Source organism: Anguilla anguilla, chromosome 6, assembly GCF_013347855.1.
Source record: "Anguilla anguilla isolate fAngAng1 chromosome 6, fAngAng1.pri, whole genome shotgun sequence".
NCBI lineage: Eukaryota > Metazoa > Chordata > Actinopteri > Anguilliformes > Anguillidae > Anguilla > Anguilla anguilla.
This window is the reverse complement of record NC_049206.1, coordinates 40,778,526-40,806,493: the sequence shown is the minus strand read 5'-3', so window position 1 is coordinate 40,806,493 and position 27,968 is coordinate 40,778,526. Positions and strand designations below refer to the sequence as shown.

Here is a 27,968-nt window from a genome sequence, read left to right as displayed (position 1 = left end):
GCAGTTCCTGTGCTGGGTGCACTCACAGAGCTTCCATTGTTCCCTGCCCACTCTGCCTAATATGGAATTTGCAAGGAAACCCATGATTTCCTGACACTGACACAGGAAACTAACGGATAGGGGTCGGAGCACTAGTCTCAGGGATCAGGCAAGGAGAGTGGAAACCCAGCTGCTTTTCACCGCTTCTCTATCAGTAAAATAGGGAACCGGGATTTAAACGGGATGAGATTTGACTCTAACCATAGTTTTCACAGAGTTAAAGTCCTCCGAGCAGACTTGTCCTTGAAGCAAGTGCGTCTGGCGCTTAAATTGTGGATAGACAACTTTGGGATTTCTATCGTTTCAGCCCGAAGGCGAGCAGCGGAGTTTGGAAAGTATAACACGCAAGATAAATGTACCTCGAACGTATCTAAAAACAGCTTTTCGGAACCTCCAGTGGGAATACGTGGGGAACAAATAGAATCAGATCCACACTGGGTACGCTACACATTCTACACAAAAAAATACAAATTCTCAGCGATTGGAAGTACTTGACTATGCCTGCGCGTAAAAGAATACGACAGAATGCCATTGCAATGACGGAAGATGGCAGCAGTAGCAGCGACAGCTTGGGGATCACTATGAAAAAGATGTTGAAATGCGTGGTGGTCGGAGACGGAGCCGTGGGGAAGACCTGTTTGCTTATGAGCTATGCTAATGATGCCTTCCCAGAGGAGTACGTTCCAACTGTATTCGATCACTACGCAGGTAAGGCGCGATACCTCTGTATGCGATCCTTGGACAGGGGGTGTTGGACAGGGAGTATTTTCAGCTTTTTTATTGCAGCCACAAATATGAGAGTTAAGGGGGTAGGGCCAGTCCCGAGAATAGAAGTCTGAATGAGGGGATTGATAACCACTAGACCGCGGATCCCAGGCCTGGCGGGGGGAGGTCAAGTAACTAGGAAAACTGGGTCATGGACGTAGTAGTTTATGTATAACGTTGGTAGCACGCGCATGCTTTTATATTTATAGCTTATGTTAATTATATCAGTTTGTTGTGCTCAAATTCTGCACCTGTTCTTTGATAACTACTATTATCTCCAATTACAGTGGTTACATGTTGGCTTGGACCATGTTTTTGACTACTGCTCTTTTAGTAACAAACTGGAGTGGGATTGGTGCTGTTTTCTGTATTACAATGGCATAATTAGTACATATGAAATTGGCATACAGTGTTTCTACCGAATCCACTTACTGCCAAAATTCTCGGGACAAAAACAGCATCAGCTCAGCTCAGGACAATGATCGCGCTGTTAAAGGGTAGCATGGTAATGTTTTCATCAGAAGAATTTCACGTTTTTAATTCGTTCTCGGTTTTTTTTTCATGGTTGATGTGCTCTATCAAAAAAGTAATTGCCTTTTTTTCTAACGAAATCAGCACCGCAACGCACTGTGCGATCTTTCACGTATTATGACCCCTGAGATTGTAAAAAACAAAAACAATTTTCTGGGAGTAAATTCGGTTGACGAAGTTTCGCATAACGCACGCTGGGGTATTCGACTTTACTGTACGGCCCTGATATCTTGAATCAGGGCCATACAGTAAACTTAGTGAGGTTAACTGAATTAGAAAACGATTTTAACAACGAACGTTAGATGCAATAAGTCCGTAGCTATGCCTGTTTGACAAGAAAATGCGGTTGCAACATCCAGTAATGCGCTGTGTACATAGGTGTAAAAATCACTACTTAGCCAGTGGTCACAAAGGACACATTGGATTGTTCAGAGAGAAGTTATGCAATCGTTTCAAATTCTTCATTGTAAAAGCAATATACTGTGGTATGTGCGCTTAACATATCCTGTCAAACACCACCCGATGCTTATTTTTGGAGTATATAGAGCTACTTAGTCGTTTTCTTTCTTTTTCTTTCTTTCTTTCTTTCTTTCTTTCTTTCTTTCTTTCTTTCTTTCTTTCTTTCTTTCTTTCTTTCTTTCTTTCTTTCTTTCTTTCTTTCTTTCTTTCTTTCTTTCTTTCTTTCTTTCTTTCTTTCTTTCTTTCTTTCTTTCAGTCGCAGTTGAAGAGCACACAAATAAAACATGCAATCACAAAATGACCTGTTGATCCTCTGCGTAGGAAGAGCGCCTTTTTCTTTGTAGAATGACACAGTTAAGCCTGTTCAGGTGCTATTATATAGTATGCACTGATTGATCTATATCGTGGAATCCAAGCCGATCCCCTTATCATCTTATTTTCCCCATAATTACTTTTTTTATGTGCATTTTCTGTCTATTCCATGATTTTCTTCAGCTCAGTGACATGGAAAGGACCTAGGTGGTCAAACAGCTTCCTCACTTTAGCTTAAATGAGTTTTTAAAGGTGTTATTATCTCAGGGAAAGGGCTCAGACAAGTGCTGTGTGACCCTGATTATCATTGACACCATACAAAATAAAAATGGATACATTTGTAAGTCTCCACTGTTTCCAGTATTTAGCCAGTGCTGTTTATCATGTGTGTGGTGATTGATAATGAACCTCACAAACACCTCTAGGTTAGCCCAACCCCTCCCCCATGACACAAAGACTATATACTCTGCGCAAATGTTCTAGACTGTCAAATTAACATAAAACATTATGTTCAGTTAACACAAATACTCATCCCTTGTCAGATTACCAAAAAGTATTGTGTTCATAAAACATAAAATATATAGTTCACCCTTGAGTGAAACCATTGTGTCAACATGATATTAATAATTAATTAATAGTTATTTTGACTGAAAAAACCTTATATTAAGTGACCTATAAAGTTGTAATATCTATTAGTCAATGTAATTAAAAATTTGAAAGTTGTTCTACAGTAATTTAGTGTAAAATTTGTTTACACATCAAAAATGTATAATTTAACTAACATAAACATTTAGTGTCATGTGTGCTAAGATGAAAAAATATGAGTTAAATTGACACAAATCTGGAAACAGATAGAGGTCATGTGGCACATTTTGTGTCAGAACTACTCTAAACTTTCTTGTTACATTACTGGGTTGCTTTGTGTGCAAGCCGTTTCCTACAAACTTTTGGGTAGAGTGAGCAAATTGGAGTGTATTGGGTTTTACATTGTATATGATGAATTGTAATTGTAATATCCTAATGTCCCACACATCAGCAAATCTCTGTAGTCACACCTCCTCAGGTCTTCCATGTTACCAGGAAACTGTGGGATTGTTTGCTCTTGAAAAAACCTAAACCATATCCAGACAGTAATCACTGTGTTAGATTTTAGTCTTGTAACTTCTGCCTAATTCTCTACCTATTTGTCTTGTGTGATACCATAGACTAACTGCGCTATTTTAAAGGTACTGCTTTATTAACGAAGGAAATTGTTTTGAGCATACAGGGACTTTAACCAGAAATTGTTTGATTGTTCCCCAGCCTTGGTTAAGTATAACTTTACATAATCTGATAAGAAAATAAATAGAGCTCACTGGAATATTGGAAAGATTCTTTGAAAGAACACATTTGAAAGAATCTGTTTTACATGCACATACAATGTTACATTATTCTGAAACAGTGGATTGGTCTGTGGAGTCTGTGAACTGTTCCTTCCTAGCAACTTGACATCATGCTTCTGCGCTACCAAAAATAATGGAAGTGAGAGCAGTTGTTTCTTATGAAAGAAATAACATTTGTCAGATATATAGGTTTCAGGTTGCATATTCCTGTCTTCAAATCAGCACAGTCTGCAGCTCATATCCACAAATCTCAGTGGATTCCAGGGTACAAATCAAGGATTTTTTTTGGGGGGGGGGGATTCATTCGAAATAGATGTAGAATTTATATATTCGGGGGGTATCCTCATTTGTAAACTTTGTTTCATGGAGTGTTAACTCCGTCCCCTCCAGCATCTCTACTGGACTCTATTCTCTGGCTATTTGTGGCTGAGTGATCTGCAGGGTCTTTTGTGGACGGTACAGTGGACTGGTCAATGGCCACTAGAATGCCTGAGCCCTCCTCACATGTGCAGGGTAGCATCCATCTTTGACAGGAAGGAGTAACATCATTCTTGAAGCTGATTTATTACAGTCCTGCATGTCTGTCAGAGGAAACGTACTACAGCTTTCTACAGACTGATTGCTATATTATTTCCACGCTGATAACAATAATTCTGAACGTTCTCAAGCTGTCCACCTGGTCGACAAATTTAAAAGGAAAAGTTGTGATTGTGGCTAGGGATAGGTTGGGGAGCTTTTAAATTGTCAGTTTTGACTGCCATTGTCCATGGAATGGGTTTTTGCTCTAGTAGAAAAAGGATCAATCATGATTATTTCATGTTGTCACATTATGGTCATCTCAAGTCAAGGTGGAAGAGTTTGAAAAGGTTGCTGTGGTCAGAATGTTTTTTTCTTTTTTTTTTGGGGGGGGGGGGGGGTTCATAAAGAATGATTTCTGACAATAACCCCATGGAACTTTCTACAAATGCTCTAATTTAAGCAAATGGTTTGAATTAATCACAGAACCAGCTAAGCTTTCAGTTGGGAAATTACATGATATGGCAACTAAAAAAAGTTACCAAGGTCTAGGTAGATAGAACTTCTTTATCTTCTCTCAATTATGTGATCAAGTAAAGCAACATAATTGGTTCTTTAAATAATATGAATTGTATTTGACATACCGCACTGAATAATAACAATGCCTAAAACCCCTTGTGGTCCATTTTGCCAACTCTCATGGGAAAAATAATAACTATGTATTTAAGAAAACAAACAAGAAGAAAAACATGGAGACCAGATAAATTGTTCAGGGGTGGTGGTGGAGGTGGGGGAGGTCAGAGCTCTTGAGCAAGGACTCAAGTTTGACTTGATATAACTTGAAAAGTGAATTTGTCTAATGGCTGTGTCATAAATAATCCATAATCATGAATAAATAAAATATGATGTATAGAAACAGAAAAAATCTGATGTTTTTCTTTATATTTTTCAATTATTCAAATCAACTTCTGTCTTCTCCATTTTGCATTAAAACCTTTTATTAGCAAAGAAACTGAACAAAGGACTGTAGCTGACTACTGATGAAACAAATGGTGGATAACTATGTCTGCACATCTTGTACCTTAAGCTCTGAAATTGCACAAGTCATTTAACGGTGTTTAAATGCATAGAAGTTACAAAACATGCTTGGATCTACGCACGATGCACTTAGGTGACTTCAGTGTAATTACACAGATACACTGCCTACTTATATAATGTGTGATGTAAACACTTTGAAAATGCAAACATATTGCACAACATACTGTATGTACAAACCCAAGAAGAATGCGTTTTCTTAGAGACTGTAAAAAAGTCAGCACATAGGTTTGGTAATGGAACTTACCAAATATGTTTTGGGAATAACACAGCAGGCAATTATTTTAGCATAGTAAATTATAAAACTTTAATTGTGTATGAAAAGAGAGTGAGAGTGTTTTTCTTCCTTAGAAAGAGGAAAAGCAGACAGTGGTAGAGGCATTGTTGCTGTAGAACAACAGCCCAGGGACTATGCGGTAAAGTTGCGGGTTTGTAATGACAAGGAGTGAAGCCCACTGTGGTGTTCGTGAGAAGCCTTCCACCAAAGCGCTCTTGCAAGAGCATTTTTACTGCCCCGCGCCCATTACAGAAGAGCCTTGAGCATATGTACTGGAGCAGGGCAGTGTCCAGCAGCTGCTTTGCCCCCAGCGTAATGAGATTAGACCCTGAACATGTGTAGACAGATGGAGAGCTGGGGCTCTATTTTCTGGAATCAATGCCGCATGGAGCATGGGCGCAGTCAGCGGCGCAACGTGTGGGTGCGCTGGGCGTGGCTAGCGAATGTTGGTATTTTTGTGACCAGAGGCGAGGAGTGCACAGCTCAAAGCGCCTGGCCCAGGTGGATTATGCTGAATTCAGTATCAGTGGGTGAGTTTCAGCTGGATTCACTCACAGCCAATCAAATTCCCTCTTAATAGCCGTGCGCTTTGCGCTGGGCATACCGCCAACTTCTGTTGTCTACGACTGCAATGGAAGAAAAGGATAAGGATACGCTAATCAGATGTTTCTCCCAAGACGTTCTTTTGCAGGAGGTGTAAGTATAGGTGAATTAGGCTGCCATTTCTTTCAAAAATTTAGTTTGAACAAATCTAATAAATGAGGTAAATTAGTTTAAATTGTTCAAATTGTCTTCCATCAGAATTTTAATTAAACATTGCTTAAACGTTTGTTAGAATGGGCCAGTTTTAATTTCTCAATAGGAAAACATTAATGACAGATTAGATTTTTCATCAACCCACAATCATACATCACAACAAGCTAACGTAGTCTACTGTACAGTGCTGAAGGCTACACGATTTAAAAGCTATGAACATTTTTAATTGTTTATAAAAGCAGTCTATCCATAATTTTTGTCAGTACTATCATTTTAAATACAGTCTTAATTAAAATAAAAAGATTGCTCAAGTTGCGTTTATTGTCATCGTTCTTATTACAGACGGCTGTAAGAAAAAGAACAAAATACAGTACCCCAGTGACCACAGTGCAATATAAGAACAGCCATAAACAATTAAAAACAAAAATAAATAGAGGAATTAAAAGAATAAAGAAAAAACACAATAAACAATAAAGTATAATTATACATTTTTTCTTGCTCGTGGGATTCATATCAAAGTCAAATTGGCCAGTATCCACAAAAACCACTGATTGGCTTTGAATAGATTATGAACATGTGCACATTGCATGGGAAAGCCCAGGAATGAGCAGGCGGGAGGTGAAGGCGCAAATCGCAGACTAGACCAGACACCAAAATTGTTGCGCGTTGCTCAATCTTGACACACCCCCAGCAGTGGCTCTCCTCCCACTTCAGTGCAGGACGAGTCACGAAATGACCGAACCGCTCAGGCACATCAAAATTCTTTACGGAAATTCTAGTGATGGGGAAGCTAAGCTTTCTGAAGCAATGAAGCTTTCCTGCCCATTGTGTCAAAAATGGGTTCATCACTCGAACCCTGTGATTAAGGCACTAGTGGCATCTGCTGATCAGAAGAATTTAGCGGTGTGAAGCGCTGTGAATATTAATGTTAAATGCTGCACAGAAAATGCATCTGTATGAATTGTGGAGCCTAACAAAGGAATGTAGACACTCTTGTGTGTTTCCTTCATCCCTGGGTTGAAAGTGGGGAAAGAGCCTAGAGCAGAGGTGGGGAATGAGGGTCATACATGTTTCTGGTGTTCATGCCAACTTTAAACCTTAATTACTTAACAAGCCCTAACATTTACGGTGACTGATATTTTAGCTGTATTTTTTGATTTGGGGATTCATTCGAAATAGATGTAGAATTTATATATTCGGGGGGTATCCTCATTTGTAAACTTTGTTTCATGGAGTGTTAACTCCGTCCCCTCCAGCATCTCTACTGGACTCTATTCTCTGGCTATTTGTGGCTGAGTGATCTGCAGGGTCTTTTGTGGACGGTACAGTGGACTGGTCAATGGCCACTAGAATGCCTGAGCCCTCCTCACATGTGCAGGGTAGCATCCATCTTTGACAGGAAGGAGTAACATCATTCTTGAAGCTGATTTATTACAGTCCTGCATGTCTGTCAGAGGAAACGTACTACAGCTTTCTACAGACTGATTGCTATATTATTTCCACGCTGATAACAATAATTCTGAACGTTCTCAAGCTGTCCACCTGGTCGACAAATTTAAAAGGAAAAGTTGTGATTGTGGCTAGGGATAGGTTGGGGAGCTTTTAAATTGTCAGTTTTGACTGCCATTGTCCATGGAATGGGTTTTTGCTCTAGTAGAAAAAGGATCAATCATGATTATTTCATGTTGTCACATTATGGTCATCTCAAGTCAAGGTGGAAGAGTTTGAAAAGGTTGCTGTGGTCAGAATGTTTTTTTCTTTTTTTTTTGGGGGGGGGGGGGGTTCATAAAGAATGATTTCTGACAATAACCCCATGGAACTTTCTACAAATGCTCTAATTTAAGCAAATGGTTTGAATTAATCACAGAACCAGCTAAGCTTTCAGTTGGGAAATTACATGATATGGCAACTAAAAAAAGTTACCAAGGTCTAGGTAGATAGAACTTCTTTATCTTCTCTCAATTATGTGATCAAGTAAAGCAACATAATTGGTTCTTTAAATAATATGAATTGTATTTGACATACCGCACTGAATAATAACAATGCCTAAAACCCCTTGTGGTCCATTTTGCCAACTCTCATGGGAAAAATAATAACTATGTATTTAAGAAAACAAACAAGAAGAAAAACATGGAGACCAGACAAATTGTTCAGGGGTGGTGGTGGAGGTGGGGGAGGTCAGAGCTCTTGAGCAAGGACTCAAGTTTGACTTGATATAACTTGAAAAGTGAATTTGTCTAATGGCTGTGTCATAAATAATCCATAATCATGAATAAATAAAATATGATGTATAGAAACAGAAAAAATCTGATGTTTTTCTTTATATTTTTTAATTATTCAAATCAACTTCTGTCTTCTCCATTTTGCATTAAAACCTTTTATTAGCAAAGAAACTGAACAAAGGACTGTAGCTGACTACTGATGAAACAAATGGTGGATAACTATGTCTGCACATCTTGTACCTTAAGCTCTGAAATTGCACAAGTCATTTAACGGTGTTTAAATGCATAGAAGTTACAAAACATGCTTGGATCTACGCACGATGCACTTAGGTGACTTCAGTGTAATTACACAGATACACTGCCTACTTATATAATGTGTGATGTAAACACTTTGAAAATGCAAACATATTGCACAACATACTGTATGTACAAACCCAAGAAGAAAGCGTTTTCTTAGAGACTGTAAAAAAGTCAGCACATAGGTTTGGTAATGGAACTTACCAAATATGTTTTGGGAATAACACAGCAGGCAATTATTTTAGCATAGTAAATTATAAAACTTTAATTGTGTATGAAAAGAGAGTGAGTGTTTTTCTTCCTTAGAAAGAGGAAAAGCAGACAGTGGTAGAGGCATTGTTGCTGTAGAACAACAGCCCAGGGACTATGCGGTAAAGTTGCGGGTTTGTAATGACAAGGAGTGAAGCCCGCTGTGGTGTTCGTGAGAAGCCTTCCACCAAAGCGCTCTTGCAAGAGCATTTTTACTGCCCCGCGCCCATTACAGAAGAGCCTTGAGCATATGTACTGGAGCAGGGCAGTGTCCAGCAGCTGCTTTGCCCCCAGCGTAATGAGATTAGACCCTGAACATGTGTAGACAGATGGAGAGCTGGGGCTCTATTTTCTGGAATCAATGCCGCATGGAGCATGGGCGCAGTCAGCGGGGCAACGCGTGGGTGCGCTGGGCGTGGCTAGCGAATGTTGGTATTTTTGTGACCAGAGGCGAGGAGTGCACAGCTCAAAGCGCCTGGCCCAGGTGGATTATGCTGAATTCAGTATCAGTGGGTGAGTTTCAGGTGGATTCACTCACAGCCAATCAAATTCCCTCTTAATAGCCGTGCGCTTTGCGCTGGGCATACCGCCAACTTCTGTTGTCTACGTCTGCAATGGAAGAAAAGGATAAGGATACGCTAATCAGATGTTTCTCCCAAGACGTTCTTTTGCAGGAGGTGTAAGTATATGTGAATTAGGCTGCCATTTCTTTCAAAAATTTAGTTTGAACAAATCTAATAAATGAGGTAAATTAGTTTAAATTGTTCAAATTGTCTTCCATCAGAATTTTAATGAAACATTGCTTAAACGTTTGTTAGAATGGGCCAGTTTTAATTTCTCAATAGGAAAACATTAATGACAGATTAGATTTTTCATCAACCCACAATCATACATCACAATAAGCTAACGTAGTCTACTGTACAGTGCTGAAGGCTACACGATTTAAAAGCTATGAACATTTTTAATTGTTTATAAATGCAGTCTATCCATAATTTTTGTCAGTACTATCATTTTAAATACAGTCTTAATTAAAATAAAAAGATTGCTCAAGTTGCGTTTATTGTCATCGTTCTTATTACAGACGGCTGTAAGAAAAAGAACAAAATACAGTACCCCAGTGACCACAGTGCAATATAAGAACAGCCATAAACAATTAAAAACAAAAATAAAAAGAGGAATTAAAAGAATAAAGAAAAAACACAATAAACAATAAAGTATAATTATACATTTTTTCTTGCTCGTGGGATTCATATCAAAGTCAAATTGGCCAGTATCCACAAAAACCACTGATTGGCTTTGAATAGACTATGAACATGTGCACATTGCATGGGAAAGCCCAGGAATGAGCAGGCGGGAGGTGAAGGCGCAAATCGCAGACTAGACCAGACACCAAAATTGTTGCGCGTTGCTCAATCTTGACACACCCCCAGCAGTGGCTCTCCTCCCACTTCAGTGCAGGACGAGTCACGAAATGACCAAACCGCTCAGGCACATCAAAATTCTTTACGGAAATTCTAGTGATGGGGAAGCTAAGCTTTCTGAAGCAACGAAGCTTTCCTGCCCATTGTGTCAAAAATGGGTTCATCACTCGAACCCTGTGATTAAGGCACTAGTGGCATCTGCTGATCAGAAGAATTTAGCGGTGTGAAGCGCTGTGAATATTAATGTTAAATGCTGCACAGAAAATGCATCTGTATGAATTGTGGAGCCTAACAAAGGAATGTAGACACTCTTGTGTGTTTCCTTCATCCCTGGGTTGAAAGTGGGGAAAGAGCCTAGAGCAGAGGTGGGGAATGAGGGTCATACATGTTTCTGGTGTTCATGCCAACTTTAAACCTTAATTACTTAACAAGCCCTAACATTTACGGTGACTGATATTTTAGCTGTATTTTTTGATAGGTACATGAATGACAGCCAAAGACTGTTTTTGTATCCCTATATGAAACATTTCACTATGACCTGATCTACAGTAAGAGTGAACCAGTGTTGGTGTATAAATCCATTTTAACTAATTTAGCTAGGGTAATTGGTGGAAACAAAAACCTGCTTACACCCCAGACCTCCAGGACCAGAATTGACCACCCCTGTACAAGAGACCCGTGCCTCAACTCAAAATCTTCTGTTAAAGCAGGAGTGTCAAACTCCAATCCTGGAGGGCTGCACTGTCTTCTGATTTTCATGATTTCCTGCCAGCTTAAGCCAAGGGGTGCAGACTCTTTAGCCAATCAATGACTTGATATATAGGAACACATCAAAAACAAGCAGACGCAGGATTTGGCCTTCCAGGATTTGAGTTTGAGATCCCTGCTTTAAAGTGTCGATCTTACGGTCGTCCAAATGCTGTTTAATTATGGGCTGTCAAACCTGTTTTAAAATCTGCCAGCAATACTAGTTGGTGTGCCGGTTTGTTGTGATGGTGAATGTAGCAGAGGTAGAAATGGGGTGTGTCTGCAGAGGTTTTCTTGTTTCTGGGGCCTGCTAACATAAGAGTAGCAAAAGAGTGTTTCTGGGCAAGACACTCCTGACAGTGTGGGCACAGTGCAGCTTTTGCTGTGGGCTGTAGATAAAGCCCAACTGAACCCCCCCCCCCACCCCCGCCCAGACACTATACAAGGCACTGTTCACCAAAACGCTGCTGGTCAATCATTTCCATTCACGTAGCCCGTCCCTGCCCGTCGCTCCTCATGAAGAGAACTTCGGCGCAGCATCATAACATAATGACTGAACTGTGACACGGGGGCCACAGCGGCCCCTTGACCCGAGCACAAAGCGCCCATTCTCACGGGCTGAAAAGGCTGCAGTCAGCCTCGCACTATTAGTATTAAATCACAAAAGTGTTATTTATTCCACTGGCGGAGCGGCACAAAAGGGGGGGGATAGGGGGGGCGGAGTGATTAAAAAGTGCACCCTTGACCGCAGGGGGAACGCGTAGGACGAAGTGCGTGGAATACGCGGCGTAGTAATCCGCTCTCCGTGGCCCTGGGCCCTGTCGCTTTGGAGAGACCGCAGTTGAGGTGTGGGGATAATCCAGACCTGGTTCTATTAAGTTCTTTCAAGTGCTAATGCCTATTCATTATAATAAAGATTATGAACTTGAACAGGATGTAGAAACGTAAGTATAAATGAGTAATCCAAAAAGTAACATGCACTGTCTTGGCACCATTATGAAAAATTTAAAGCCTGTGTGTTTCTATTATGACTAACACATGCAGTATATTCATAATATTATGTATGAATGAGATTATGAAAGCAGCTACCTCTCCCAAGTGCCTGCATGCTTTATTTGGAAGAGATTTGTGGTGTGCATGGGTGGCACCTCACGCAGAGCTTGTGAAAGCAATGTATTCCATTTGGAGTTAAGTGCCTACATGGTGGAGTTAACTGTGTGCATCACTGCTGCATATCCGCCCACCACCCATATTTCATCAGAACCTTAGTGAGATTGTTTTTGGTCTGAAATCTGAAAACCAGATCAGTGGAAAAGCTTGACAAGCATGTACATTTGAGTGTGTGTGTGTGTGTGTGTGTGCACGTGTGTGTGTATTCTGGAAGAGAATAGCCTCTAGGTGACTCAAGGCAACATAAAAAATTGGCGTCAAAAAACAAGTAGTCTGTGGTCATCCTTTTAGGAGAAGAGAATACTCTTCACTTTATCACTTTATCACTGGTATAGTATGTATGTTTCTAAACTTGTCAATGAATTTAGAAATTAAACTTAATCAGGGCTTATCAGCAATGGTAAGCTTTGGCTTACAGCGGAGTCTCTCTCTCACTCTCTCTCTCTCTCTCTCTCTCTCTCTCTCGTGTAAGGGTCTGTAACTCACAAAGCACAGACTGTATGCCTGCTACAGTGGAACTCATTGGCATAGGAATAGTAATAATAATTACCGCTATAATACAGTAGCGGTAATCAGGAACTCTCACTTTCAGCACTGTATGCATGTATTGGAGCTCTAACTTACAGAGAACCTCTGTGGAACTCTCACGAATGGCACTGTATCTCTGCAGAGGACATGTAGCTCAAATGAGTGAAGTTTTTATCTGGTTCTCAGACAGTGTTGGCAAGCAGTAAACCAAGCCAATTCTCTGTAGTCTGATTGTTGCTGCTGAGCTCCAAGGGATTTATGGCTGAGATTTTTTTAGATCTTGCTGCAGTCTTGTAAAACCTGGAGATGTAAAGCTTTTTGTCTTGAAGTAGAATGAGTAATATAGCCAAATGTATCCCCTTATTTATGACAATTCTTTGCTGAAGGCTCTTGCACATTATTGAGTAAACTAATCCTGATGTGCTTTCACAATTAGTGATTCTTAATTTTGTCCTTATTAACTTCTTTCTTTAGGCAGTTTGTTATAATGTGCATTTTGATCATTTGCATCACTTGACAGGGTTAATTGTGTTGGGAAGTCTATGCCAAGTTTAAAAATACCTACAGGGATAAATATTGTGTATGTGTGTGTGTGTGTGTTAGTACTGATTGAGTAACACACACACACACGCACACACACACACACTCATAACCACGCATACACACGCACAGACTACACACAAACACACAGGAGTGTCTGCCACTGGTGCTGGATGAGAGCAACTTTACCTTTTATGGGGGTTTGGAACAATTTTTTTCATTCACACACACATGCACAAGCATGCTCTCTCTCTCTCTCTCTATATATATATATATATATATATATATATATATATATATATATTATTGGGCTTTATTTAAACAGAGGTGTCAAGAAAGTAATAACACAGTCTCCCATCCGAATCAAAGGAAAATTGCTTTGCTTTCGAAACACTTAGTGGAGAATGTCGTTTAGACTTACTTGACACCAAAAATTGCATGATTAATCACCGTAATACCTTTTTTGTTAAATTCTGCAAAAATGGGCAGAATATTTTTAGCTTCCTTACAGAAGGAACGGTGCATCTACAAGAGCTGAAAGCCATTTGCTCTAAGTGTTCCACATAGGCTATGTGAAAACATAATTGTGTTTTGTGCTGTCTGTGTGCTGGCTCTCTGAACCTTCCAATTATCAAACAAAAAAGCCTATGATCTATGACACTGCATGTGCCATGGATCATTCTATCAGGGAATGATAGAATTAGAATATAGAATATATATATAGAATATAGAATAGAATGATAGAATCAGGAATTCTATGAGGTCACAGTACAAATGAATTTTTTTTGGATAAAGAAAAGTGTGAACATGACTGTAACGTGTGTTTGGCCCTAATGTGTAGTACTACACTGTACTGAATGGATACACTCCACGCCCAGCGCCATCATCAACCTTCGATTGGCAACATAAAATGAACGTAAAGTATCATCCTCCCTGCACTACTTATATTCTGGTACAAGAAACCTTTCATTGAGAAGGTAGAACGTTCGTATGAAACCTTTTTAACCAAATGTGCACATGTGGGGGGCTGTTGGGCTTATTCAGGAAAGGCATTATCCTATTGCATGGATGGGGACCATGGTCTAGGTTCAAATCCCAACCGTGCCAGTGCTGGCTGTGGCCGATAGGTGCTGAGTATCTTCTCTGGTGATGCAATGCCAGGCTTGTCCAGTATGTGGACAATGCCTTGTATTCAACTACTGCTTGTTTTCAGGGCTTTTTATTTCTATTCAGTATATGAAATGCATGTTCAGTTGGATTCAGATTAGGTGAATGATTTGGCCAGTCAAAAATTTTTCCAGCTTTTGGCTTTGAAAAACTCCTTTGTTGCTTTAGCAGCATGTTTGGTATCATTGCCTTGTTGTAGGATGATGCATTGTCCAATGAGTGTGGAGGCATTTTCTTGAACTTGAGCAGATAAGATGCTTCTGTACACCTCAGAATTAATTTTGCTGCTGCTATCAGCAGTTACTTCATCAATGAAGACAAGTGAGCCAGTAACTGTGGCAGCCATACATGCCCAAACTATAAAACCCCACCATCACATTTCAAAAATGAGATGGGGTGATTTAGATCTTGGGAAGTTCCTTTTGGTCTCCACACTTTGCTCTTGCCATCACTCTGATACAAATGAATCTTGGTCTCATCTGTCCACAAGACATTTTTTCAGAACTCTTTTAGGTACTTCTTAGCAAATTAATCTGGCCATCCTGTTTTTGTGGCTAACTAGTGGTTTGCATCTTGCAGTGTAGCCTCTGTAGTTCTGAAGTCTTCTGCAGACAGTAGTCACTGACACATCCACGACTGCTTCTTAGAGAGTGTTTCTGACCTGTTGGACAGGGGTTTTTCTTCATTATGGTGAGAATTATTCAGTCATCAACTGTAGAGATCTTCCTTGGCTTACCAGGCCCTTTGTGAATACTGAGCTCACCAGTGCTTTCTTTCATTTAATGATGTTCCAAACAGTTGATTTTTTAAGGTTTGGCCTATATCTCTGTTTTTTCTAATTTCTCAGCCTCATAACGGCTTCCTAGACTTTCATGTGTACAACTCTGGTCCTCATGTTGACAAGTGCCAGACTCCAAAGGCAATCAAAAGCCTGGAATCAAGACTAGATTCTGAATGCTTATACCTGTCTTATACCTGCATTAAGGAAGCAATTGAATGCACTGGATTAATCAAAAAACACCTGTGAATCCATTTGCCCCAAGTATTATGGTGCCCTGAAATGGGGGAGACCATGTATAAAAAGTGATGTTATTTCTACATGGTGAAACCAAAATCTAAAACTGTAGAGTACAGAGCCAAATCAAGAAAAAAATATATAAATGTCTTTGTCCCAAACATTATGGAGCTCACTGTATATACACACTTGGGCATTCCAAAATGGAGAGAAAATGGGGGAAATAATTAGTTAATTTGGGAATATTTCAGGAGTCTGGAAGTCTGGAGCCAGACTTGGGTGTTTCAGGAAGAATGAGCAGGAAAGCATTGCATTGCAGGATACATCCACTTACATCATTGCAATGGATGTCCTTTTTTTGCAGTTATGAGATCAGGCTGGAATATTGCCAGTTCAAATCATTGCTCTTTGTACAAGGCACTGTTGTGAAAGTCCTTTGCCTAAATCACCTTAGTACACACACAGGCACACACGTAGACACACGTATCATTTCCGAAACACACAGGTACTACTGATGCACTTTCACGCATCTATTCATCTCTTGCGATATCGTTCCATAGCTCTTGTGATCGTGTGTCTGTGTCAGCCTTCATTCTCTGTTCAGTGTAATTCCTGTAGTTGTTACCTTACAGTATATTAATTTATTTGCAGATTTTGCTATTTTCAATCCCGAATACATTTGGCAAATTAATCTATTTGTACCTCTGGATATTTACAGTATCATCCTTGTAATCTCTTTCTCCATTTGAAAATGTACGATACATTTGAAGCCATTAAGGCTATCTCAGTTACTACAGCAATGCCTTGTGTGTGAGACTGGAACCTGCAACCATCTGTTTTTGAGTCAATTTTCCTGTTGACTGCTGAGCACTGCTGCCTCAGTATCGCTCTGCAGTGTTTAAAAATAGATCTTCAGGCACTAGCACAGCGAGGGGTTAAGGCCCAGGTCTGGATTTAATGGCGGCGTGCATAACAGCTGCAGGGGTATGCGCACACTTTGGGCTGAGCGTCTCGACCCTGGCCGACCACCCTTGCAGTGCTGCTCCACCGCTTTCAAACCGCTGGCCGTGACCTTTGGCCACTCACCTTTCACCCCCTGCGGCAGCCGACGCGTTCGTGTTACACAGTGGCTCCAGGGTGGTAGGCGCCCAAGGAGTCAGCTGTGGCGTCTCGCTCCGCACCACCCCCCACCCTGCCTCCTTCCAGCTTTCTCCTTCTCCAGTTCTCTCCCTTTCCTTCTCTCTATCTGTTTCTCCTTCCTTATCTGTTTTTATTTTCTTTCTGCAAGCTGGCTTCCTCCCCAAATGGATACAGCTTAACAGCAGCTTTTATAGGAAAACCAACAGGACTCGAGGGATCACAAAACGGCATCATGGTTTTAGTCTGCGACATCTAAGGCGCTTTTTTTTGGCCCCAGAGAATGTGATTTGTTATACCATGGATTGATAAATGAGATTGGCAAACAATTTATCTGGGTTTATTTCTACAGTACTTTCATTACAGACATTTAGCAGAAGAGCTTTTCCAGAGTGACTTGCACTGCTTTTGTATTTTTGGCTGGACCGCAACAGCAGGGCCAGCCCTACAAACGGGCATGTCTGTGACTGAGTGATGAAGTTACACCATTGGTCGGGTGAGTTATGACCTCACACCATTGGTCGGCCGGTCCAGCCATATACTAGGTTTCAACCTGGTCTTGTTTTTTTACACCACATCCATTTGTACCACTGGATATATACTAAAGCAAGTCAGCTTAAGTGTCTTGCTCATGCATACAAGAGCAGAGTCCTATCTGGGATTCAAATCTGCAAGGTTACAGCCATGTTCCCTAAGCCTCATGTTACACTGATGCACATGCTGCTCTTCCTTTCCTACAGGAGAATCAAAAAAACAGTTTAGAGATCCTTTTGATATGTGTTCAGTAATAGGAAACACTAGCATCACTATAGTAATAGGTTTTCGATAACTGTTCGCAGAAGTATGAGATTGTGGTCATTAGAGACCCCTACTCAGAGTGGCTGAGGCCACATCAGGGAATTCGGGGACCCCCACTTTAAGGCACAGTCCATCAGTGCCCCATTTCTTAACTGCTACACCTGTCTTCCCAGGGAAAAAAATGCAGCATGCGTAAACAAACCCCACTTGTGTCAACCCCAGATCTCTTAGGAGAAGTTCCCCCAGGAGGATAAAATGTTTTGATAAAAACGTCCACAGGTGGTGTTTTTTTTGTTTTGTTTTTTTTTGCGTGTGGGAGGGAGGTGTTCTGTCATGTTTCCCTGGCGCTGTCCTGTCCTGTCATCAGCCCCGGTCGTGCGCTCGGCGCCTTAATTAGACTCCGCCGGAGATGGAAGAGGAACAGCCTCGTCTGTGCTTTTTCCTCCGGTCTGTCAACAGACCCCATACAGGAAGCTGTGTGTGTGAGCCTTTCTGTGATGTTTTGAGAACAGGCTTACCCCCCCTGCCCCCCACCTCCCCCCATCCGCTGTGGACACCGTTCTGCCTAAGAATATCTCAGTACTATCATCCTGCATGTAAACAATGAAGGGAGGCCCAGGGTAGGGAGGGGAAGACCTGGCGGCAGCTCAGAAAAGTTCTCCGGTGTCTGGGTGTGGCGGTGTGCGGAAATGGAAACGCTAATCTCCTGTGCTGTCTCCCCTCTCTTGCAGTAAACGTAACGGTGTCAGGAACGCAGCACCTACTGGGCCTTTACGACACGGCCGGACAGGTACGTTCAACACGGATGCCGTGTATGTGTGCTTGTATGTGTGCATGTTCCTATCTTCGCGTGTTTATGCTGACTCAAGGTTTTGGTGTTTTAAAGTGCGCTAGTCAACCCTGCCCTACAATGCCACTCGTATATCTATAGTCATAACACAGTTGTTTTTACCCCAGCAGTAGCAGGATTGGTTTAGGGTGGCCAAAATTCCTCTGGTTACTGCTGTTAGTTTGTCCCTTTGACACACCAGACACCCACGGGCTACCAGTTGTCACTAATGAGAGATACTCCTCGTCTCTGTATCAGTACCAAGACTCCTGTGGTAGTGTGTGGTCTGTTCGTGGAAAAAAGGCCCTGACTGGTCCTGCAGTGGTCACGGCTCCGTGGTGACTGGACCCACTGTTTCCCAAGGCATCAGCTGCAGCTTTTGAATAGTTTCTCAGCAGCTGCTCTCAGTGCGCATTTTCTGAATTCCCATCATGCCTTGCCAACCTAACCCAGATTGGGTTAGCGGCACTGAACCCTCTATGTAGAGCCCAAGCCAGCCTATAATTGGCACTGTAATCCAGCCAAAAAGCCAGGCCTCTTCCCTCAAAGCAGGCAATCCCCATAGGCATTCCAACATCACAACAGTCACAAGACGGGCTTGCGCCCCTTGTGAAGCTACTGGAAGAGCTACAAATGAACAGAGGCGTGTGAATCGATACCAGCTGAGACTACAGTATCCCACCTCCATTAGTGGCTTGGAGCTTGTTATTATTTTGTACTGTGGGAGTTCTCTTGGAAAACACGACATGTTTATTCAATGTGTATTCAATAAATGAATCCCATTGAAAGTGTAGGGTGTAGCCTTTGGACACAAAATCAGTGGCCCTTATGAGGCTAATGTCCACTGGATTTGGGTTCTTGTGGAAGAAGTGATGTGCTTCCTGATTGGTGAGTTTTTGAGGGTTGAGGAGAGGGAGGTTTACATAGGCAGCTTTCAGAATGTAAGGTGCACACATCACTGTCTGCTAGTGTTAGTATATCTCCAGGTCTCTCACTCACCTGTGAATGTGTGTGTGCGTGTGAAAACACATGGTTTGTGCTTGTGTGCAGGCCAGTGTTTGTGTGTGCATACACATCACATAAGGAAGTGATCACAGGTACATAGGTTTATCAAAATGAAGACTACCCACCAAATCATATTCTAACCACACAGGGCTCCAGTTTAAATCCGGCACATTTATAGTGATTCACATAAGAGGTAACAGCACTGGCTCACAATAGAGCAAATACCATGTCTGCATCTCCTGCTGTTCTGTGACCGGCCCCATTCAGAAGGAGGTAGGGGAAATCTATGCCAGTTGTGTGCTCGCACAATGAACCGAGAGGTTGCTGCTGGCAACGCTGCACATGCTAGAGCCCTGCCTGTTTATCTTCTCGCAATTCAATATCAGGTCTCTGAAGGCTTCTATAGGCCCCCTTCCTTTTATTAAAATGTAATGCGATAATGTGATGAAATACAAAAAATGTTGTCATGCAGTGTGAGCGGGGGAGGAGAAACACTCTCCTAGATTAACACCGGAAACCTCGTTTTGCCGTTTGGTCCCTCAACACAGGAGGACTACAACCAGCTGCGGCCGCTGTCCTACCCCAACACCGACGTCTTCCTCATCTGCTTCTCCGTGGTCAACCCTGCCTCCTACCACAACGTCCAGGAGGAGTGGGTCCCAGAGCTGAAGTCCTGCATGCCCCACGTGCCCTACATTCTCATCGGCACCCAGGTGAGCCAGGGAAAACTCCCATCATGCACTGCCGGCGCATTTGCATTTTTCAGCGGCTCAGCAGTTTTTTGTGGCTGATTGACACTGTGGATCGACTGTGGGGCTCGAAGCATTTGTTGCCAAAGAACATGCAAGTCACGCTGGGATAGGGGTTTTGTCCATCGTGGCATATTGCATGTCTGATTTTGATCCCTTTCTCGAGCCTGCCTCAAACTTCATAGTAAATTGTTCAGTGTTACATCAGCTCTTACACAGTACAGTACATATGGTCCCTAATGGACTACAGTATATCTGCTCTGTTAGAGTTGAATCAATACTGGAGATTCTACTGCGCTGTTTAACAATGCTGTTAGATTTTTTTTTGTTACCCATGATTTATAAGTGGTACATGGCATGCACGTCATGAACAAAGAAATTGAAAGCCATCCATAAAAATAGATTGCACCTGTAAGCACTGACCAGGCCAGCTGCAGCTTTCGTGTAATTATAGCGGCTGAGATCAGACTCAGCTTTGTCTGACATTGATTATTTTTGAGTTAGCGGATCCTGGATCCCACCCTTAAAAAGCAGAAGGCTTGTGCTTGCGTGTTTCGTCAAGCAAATGGTTTCGAAGCTCCCACCTAAAGAGGGCAGTGTCGTGCTGCACACAATAGTATACAGGGGCGACATAGCTCAGGAGGTAAGAGCGATTGTCTGGCAGTCGGAGGGTTGCCGGTTCAAACCCCGCCCTGGGCATGTCGAAGTGTCCTTGAGCAAGACACCTAACCCCTAACTGCTCTGGCGAATGAGAGGCATCAATTGTAAAGCGCTTTGGATAAAAGCGCTATATAAATGCAGTCCATTTACCATTTACCAATAGTCTAATCTTTCTTCTGACTGAGACGGAATCACGGCTAGTTCAATCTCACAGGGACCTGTGTGCTGTGTCCTAGATCGACTTGCGCGACGACCCAAAGACACTGGCTCGCCTGCTGCATATGAAGGAGAAGCCTCTGACTTATGAACAGGGGCTCAAGCTGTCCAGAGAGGTGAGCTGGGATTTCGGGGGAAACACTCTGGGGGGCAGGGTTTGTCCAAAATGAACTAAAGTCTGAAGGACGATGACTCGATTCAGTGAACTACACTACGTGGCCAAAAGTATGTGGACACCTGACATCCAACATCTCTTTTTAAATTATGGGCATCGGTATGGAGTCGGTCCACCTGTTGCTGCTATAACAACCTCCACTCTTCTGGGTAGGCATTATGCCAGATGTTGAAGCATTACTGCAGGAATTTGCTTCCATTCAGCCAGAAGAGCATTCATGAGGTCATGCACCCATTGAAAAATTAGGCCTGGCTCGCAGTTGGCTTTCCAATTGGTCCCATCCCAAAGGTGACGGGTGGGGCAGAGGTCAGGGCTCTGTGTGGGCCAGTCAAGTTCTTCCTCAACCATTTCTATATGGACCTCACTGTGTTCCCAGGGGCATTGTTATGCTGAAACAAGAAAGGGCCTTCCCTAAACTGTTGGGGAAGCACAAAATCAAATAAAATTGTTTTTGATTGTATGCTTTAGCATTAAGATTTGCCTTCACTGGAACTAAGAGGCCTAGTCCAAACCATGAAAAACAGCCCCAGACGAAGGGGTGTCCAAATACTTTTGGTCATACAGTGTAAGTAACGTGGAAAGATCTCATATGGAGATGTTTCCTAAGATGTATATTTATTTTATGATATATTTTTACTATATCCCTTCAAAGCATTTTCAGTGAAAGGCCTGCCTCTCCTATTGAATTTTGTTTGGGCCTGGAGTTTAAACTTTTTCCACAATGGAAACATTATCAGTGCAGTTGTGCAAACATTCTCCCTGGTTCTGTTTCTAACTCAGTAGTCCCACCTTTTTCTTCCTTTGTCCAATCCCCCTTCACCCTGGGCCCCACCCCCTCTGGATGCCTGCAGATTGGAGCCCAGTGCTATCTGGAATGTTCTGCCTTGACTCAGAAGGGGCTGAAGACGGTGTTTGACGAGGCCATCCTCACCATATTCAGTCCCAAAAAGCAGAGGAAAGGATGTGTGCCCTGTCAGAGCTGCTGCACAATTGTATGAGGCCCAAAAGGGGGTCATGAGGCACTCCTCGTTCCTCTCTCTTCACCAATCCTCCCAGGACCCTACCCCAGGAGTCTGGCCTTCTCTGGCATAGTCATGGATCTCGCTGTGCCAGAGTTCAAGGTGTATTGACAATATTTTCTATTTTCTTCACCAAGACCTCTGTCTAAGAGCCAACAGCTGGAGCAGTGGACCCACCCCTCCCCCTCCCCCACCGCACACACGCACAAACAGACACTCATGGACATACAGATACACTCACACATACACACACACACACAAAGAACAGAGAACTGTTTACTCAACTCTGTTTGAGTGCCATACAACCCCGCCCCCACCCATTCAACTTCCCACCTCACAGTCACGAAGCCAAAGACTTGACTCAGAAAGTGTGGCCTTATTTATACTGTTTGATTTCAATTAACCCTTACATACATGCTCCTTTCAGCATTAGACTTTAGTTACATTTAGTTCTGTTTTATACATGTTACGGACCTGTGGTATACTGAAAACTGTATTTTATAAAAGCATTGTTTATAAACAGGTAGTGTACTCTTTTTAGAAACAATACCTTTATGTCTCTCTGGTCCTTGGAGAACACTGTGTAACAGAGACTAGAATGAGGCCACGTAGTGCCACACTGAACCACACTGAGCCAGTGCCATGGACTGTGTTTAGTGGCACAGTACACACAGCGTGTGGTACAGTGCTACTGTACGTGTTAAATATTTAACACTTTTTTACATCGACTGCCTTTAAATTCACTGTTATATGTATTTTGATTCTCAACCGAAGCGCATGTCAAAGGTGCTGTGAAAATGGGGACAGATAATGAAAAAAACCAAAAGAAAAACCACCCCCTGTGCATTCTGGGTACTTTCTACCCTTGACATGCTTGACAAGAGGTCTGATGCCCGCCTATCATTCTAACCCCACCAATTTAGTGTACAATTATTTGTACAGTGATTCTAGTCCAGAATGCTAAAATGCCAAAATTACCATTGTATGTTATAAAATATAAGAAAAGATAAATATTATATATAGTTTTTTTTTTTTTCAGAAAAAAAAGATTTTTTAAATGTTGTAATCTTTGTTGCTGAATTGGTAGAGCGCAGGCAAGCATTTGTTCTTCTCTGAAGCGTGTACTATCCGCTGGTGCTTCTTATCACACTGTTTGCAAGTCAGGCGGGTACTCACGAGTCAGAGAAAGATGCATCATGTGCTATCCAGCTTGCGGGAAACGCAATGAGACGCTGTTAGCTCAGCCGACTGAAACCCTCCCAGGCCTGGATGATGCTAGAGCCAATTATGTGTCTTTGTGGGGGGCTGGAGCCACGCTGGCATGGTTGGGCCCAACCATACTCTACAACAGTGCCTTAATATAATGAGCCACACAGCAGCCCTAAAAAAAATTAAGAAAATCATTTCAGTTCTCTTTATCACAAAAGCAATGTTTTTCTATCACTGTAAAACCTAAATGCAGTTTAACTAAATGAATTCAGTAATCTCAGCCTAAACATGTAATATTATTAATGTAAAAGAATAACTTAATTGTATAAGGCCAGCTAATACTTGAACAGATGTTGCTCTACTTAAATGGTTCAAGGCCATCGGTTTCCTAAACCGTTTTCCTCAAACTTTTTTGCTTTGTAGTGCAGTTGTAAACTGAGTGTAATTAAAAGCACAATATGCATCAGGGTTAAGGGCAGGTGTTCACAATAGCAGTACCAAGCCCACAAACTCAAGGTACTTCTTTTTTGGCATTAGAACTGCATCAAGAAAAAAAGATCATTGGGAGTTATGTGCCTGGGTTGGGCTCAATTCCAGTTTAGTTCATGAATGAATTGAAATTAAATTGAACAATTGAAACCTCCCCTTAAAACAATGGCCATTTTCGATTGATGAATTTAGTTTCAATTAATTTCCTGGGGAAGGTGGGTGGGGGCAGGGGGGATAAGTTGAATTTGATGCGTTAAGTTGTATTTGAAGACATTGTTGCTATATTTATAAAAGTAGGGAGAATAGTCTGGAGGCTCCCATCTTTGTTGGTCACAGGGTCAGGTGATGTCTAGGCTTTAATATGCTAAATTTGACAAAGCCAGACCAGTATTTCTCGTAGACGTTCTCGAGAGCATGAGGAACTCCTAGAGAGTAGTCCCCTAGCCGGTGTCGCCTTGGCTGGCGAAGAAATGGCAAGAATTTGCCGGTGCCTTCCTTTACCCCCAATGCTATGTTTCACACAACACAGACATGGTTACCATGGCTGCAAAGGATTTCAACCAGACAGTGACTGAAGCTTTGAACACCGACACCATAGTGAAAACAGATTCTTGTTCACTCAATTGTTGTCTTTTCCACCAGTTTTCATGTTGCAGTCCCACAATATATAATTCTAATGCAAGGTCCGGACTCTGTTACAATGCTACACTTAAACTCTGGCTGTTTTTTTTTTTTAACTTTTATAATCATTTCTTTGAGTTTTACTTTGCCTGAGGATTCGTACATAATGTTGACAACCAAGCTACAGTATCATCAGTCTTCCATGAAAAACTGTTCATAGTCATTCATTGTTTCATAGCCCATGAAAGGTCAAAGGTCACACAGGAGAAAAAAACGACTGTTGAACATGCAGTGCTATGGTGCTACATTGTAATCAGTCAGTCCATTATAATAAGCTGCATCAGTAAGTAATTTATTCAATTCATTATTTGTATATTTATGAATGATTATGAACCTGTTTTCATGAATGTCATTATGTAGTGTTATTTAGCACTTATCTGGGTGCTACATATGTCTTCGTAAGATCTTCCTAAAGAAAAGTGTTAATTTTATTTTTTTGAAAATCTGTTACTGCAGAACCTAGTTTTTGAGTTCACTGTCACAACTGAAGATGAACTGTGAAGACGAGAAGAACTCTGTCTATTCACGTTCCCCTCCCCTAGAATTCCCCCACACAATCACACTGTTCTTCTACAGCCCCCTCCCGATCAACCTCCGCCCCTTCTCTCAACCCCACCCTTTCTGAGAACTAAGACAAAAAAAACCTTTGTTCCAGAGTTTTCAAAACTGCTTCATGAGATTTTTCCCAACCATGATGGGATTTCTTTTATTTCACAAAAGCCACTGCTGTGTATATTTACTATGATTTTTACAAAGTTCTATATGCAAAAAAGTGCAAATAATTGCTATATTGCCCATATAAACCATATTTTGTAGGTAATACACCATATTTGACATATATTGACACCACTATACATGCTGATGCACATGTCTCACATTTTATATTTTTATATTTTTCCATATACTAGCATAAGATCCTTTTGTAGGCAAGATCAAATCCTAAGGTAAACAGTTAATGGGACAGGAGGGGAAAGGGGTTCCTTGAATCACCACCTGTTTTTTTATTTTATTTTTTTTGGCTGTTGATATGTTTTGACTTTATTCCTCAACAGCATATAATTTTAATTGCTTCCACAAGCAGTTAAAAATAATGTGTTCATGTTTGGTCTCCAAGAAAAAGTGCTGCATGCAAATGTATTTTCAGATATTACATCTGTAATTACGTTGTAAAATATGGTATTTATATGTACACAGAGTGAAATGCAAAAGTTATTTTTGTTTTGAATGTGAGGTTAAAGAGCAGACTGTCATCTTTATCAGGTGATCCATGTAGGAATTCTAGCCCTTTTTAGCCTCTCCATTTTAGGGAAACAAAAGCAATGAGACAATTGGCTGCTCATCAGTTTCTTGGCTTGCTGTGTGTCTTTGCATCATTAGTTCATGCACAACAAAGCTAACAAAAGGTCTAGAGTTCATTTTAGGTGTGGAGTTTGTATGTGGAGTCTGATGCTCTTGTCTTTCAACATGGGGACCAAATATGTATCAATGCCAGTAAAGCAGGCCATCATGAGGCTGCACAATCTGAATAATTAAATCATAGACATAGCCAAGACATTGGGAGTGTCAAAAAAAACTGTTTGATTCATTGTTAGGATCAAGATCGCACTAATGGACTACTTCCAATTGTGGAGAAAACCCCTTTTTCAACTGTTGAACAGATCAAGAACACTGTCCAATAGATGTGTCAAAGACTGCCAAAAAGAGAAGATTACACCAGCAAACCATCGGTAAGCCTCAAGAACAGAATGGCCAGGTTAGAGACTGATAAAAAGTCTTATGGACAGATGAGTATTAACCTCTGAAAAAGTGATTTAAAAAAGGAAAGTGCTCTTGATTCAAAACACTCCCTTTTCATCTGTGAAACATGGTGGAGGTAGTGTTGTGGCTTGGATATGTATGGCTGCCACTGAAACTGGTGCACGTCTTCGTTGATGATGTGACTGCAGAGGGCAGCAGGATGAATTCTGAAATGTACAGACACATCTGCTCAGATCCCTCAAAATTCATTGGATGGTGCTTCGCCTTGCAGCAGGAAAGTGACCGCAAACATACTGCTAAAGCGACCAAGGAGATTTTCCGGGACAATATGTGGAATGTTCTTGACTAACCAAGTCAATCATCTGTCCTGAATCCAACTGAACATACATTTCACTTGCTGAAGACAAGACTGAAAGCAAAATTCCCCAAAATGCCCCAGGAACTGAAGATACAGGCCTGGCAGAGCATCACCAGGGAAGATACCCAGTGTGTCTATGGGTCACAGACCTCAAGCAGTCATCAACTGCAAAGGTTTTGCAACCAGGTACTAAATATGATGACTTCATTTCAGATTATGTTCATTTGTCCCATTACTTTTGCTCCCCTAAAATTGGAGGACAATGTATAAAAGTAATTCCTGCATGGATTTCCCGATATGGGTACAAATGCCCTGAAATTAAACTGACAGTCTGCACTGCATCCTTATATTTATTGTTACATTTCAAATCCAAAAAGTTTGCAGTACTGAACGAAGACAACAAAAATTGTGTCTCTGTCCCAATGATTTTGCATTTAACTATATATATATATATATATATATATATATATATATATATACATAAATATTCATCTTATTTTTTACATACTTTTTCACAATGGTTATCTTCACATCTGCACACAAGAATGTGAAAAGATATCATGGTTGTTGTGAGATGAGGTAATCAGAATGGAACCCAGTGAGGAATCCATGGTAACCACATCCTGCTGATGTAAAGGAGCAGCCAGTCAAATGCCTCATATGTAGCAGTGTCCACAAGTGGCTGTATACTAACCAGATAGTTGACTCCATGTTTTACTGAGGTTTTAAAAAAATGTTTTACAGTAAACCACTGAAGCATGATATCTGATGAATATTCATAACGAGAGTGACCAAGGACAATATCACTGGCAATATGTTCTGCACTTGGGCACATCTCTTCTGGAATGTAATGTAGCACCAGAAACTATTACTGACTGGAACCAAAGTAAGGTCATACAGAGGGCGGAAGGAAGACTGGAGCTAACTATCTGGTTACAGTATAGAATCTGTGGTAGTGTCTCTCGCACATGCTCTGTGGTTGCTCAGCACTGTGCCTTTCTATGCAACTGCTTTGTACTGTATGCTCCCAGAGGGCATGAGATGTAGTACTGGTAACAGCAGCAATAACTTGAACCTGATCAACAAGTATAAATTGTATTTTATTGTTTTATATTGAATTGCAGTTTTGTGTGCCCTTTTTGTTGTTGTTTATCTGATGTGTGTATACCCTGAATAATAACTCCTGCAACTGCCTAAATCCCATGTTCTCTAAATAGGTTTGTGGGGTTATTAAAAATAAGCAACACCTTTGAGTCATCATGTGTCTATATGTTTCATGGATCTGTTTTGTATACAGCTAGATAATCTGGAGAGCACAGACCCTACACCACAGTGTTAAAGAAAGACAGACAGCCACAGTGTGTTCCAAATGTGTGTGTGTGTGTGTGCGTGTCTAT

General features: G+C 41.3%; 1 protein-coding gene across 1 annotated transcript; it reads left to right on the top strand.

The window, feature by feature from the left end:
• Positions 1–22: 22 nt before the first annotated feature.
• Positions 23–27,829, top strand: rhoj (ras homolog family member J). The gene is made up of 5 exons (XM_035424308.1): positions 23–747; positions 18,155–18,213; positions 19,806–19,970; positions 20,903–20,998; positions 21,909–27,829. Exons 1-5 carry the CDS (start codon positions 537–539, stop codon positions 22,053–22,055), a joined length of 678 nt encoding a protein of 225 aa, XP_035280199.1. The 5' UTR covers positions 23–536; the 3' UTR covers positions 22,056–27,829.
• The last annotated feature ends 139 nt before the right edge of the window (positions 27,830–27,968 follow it).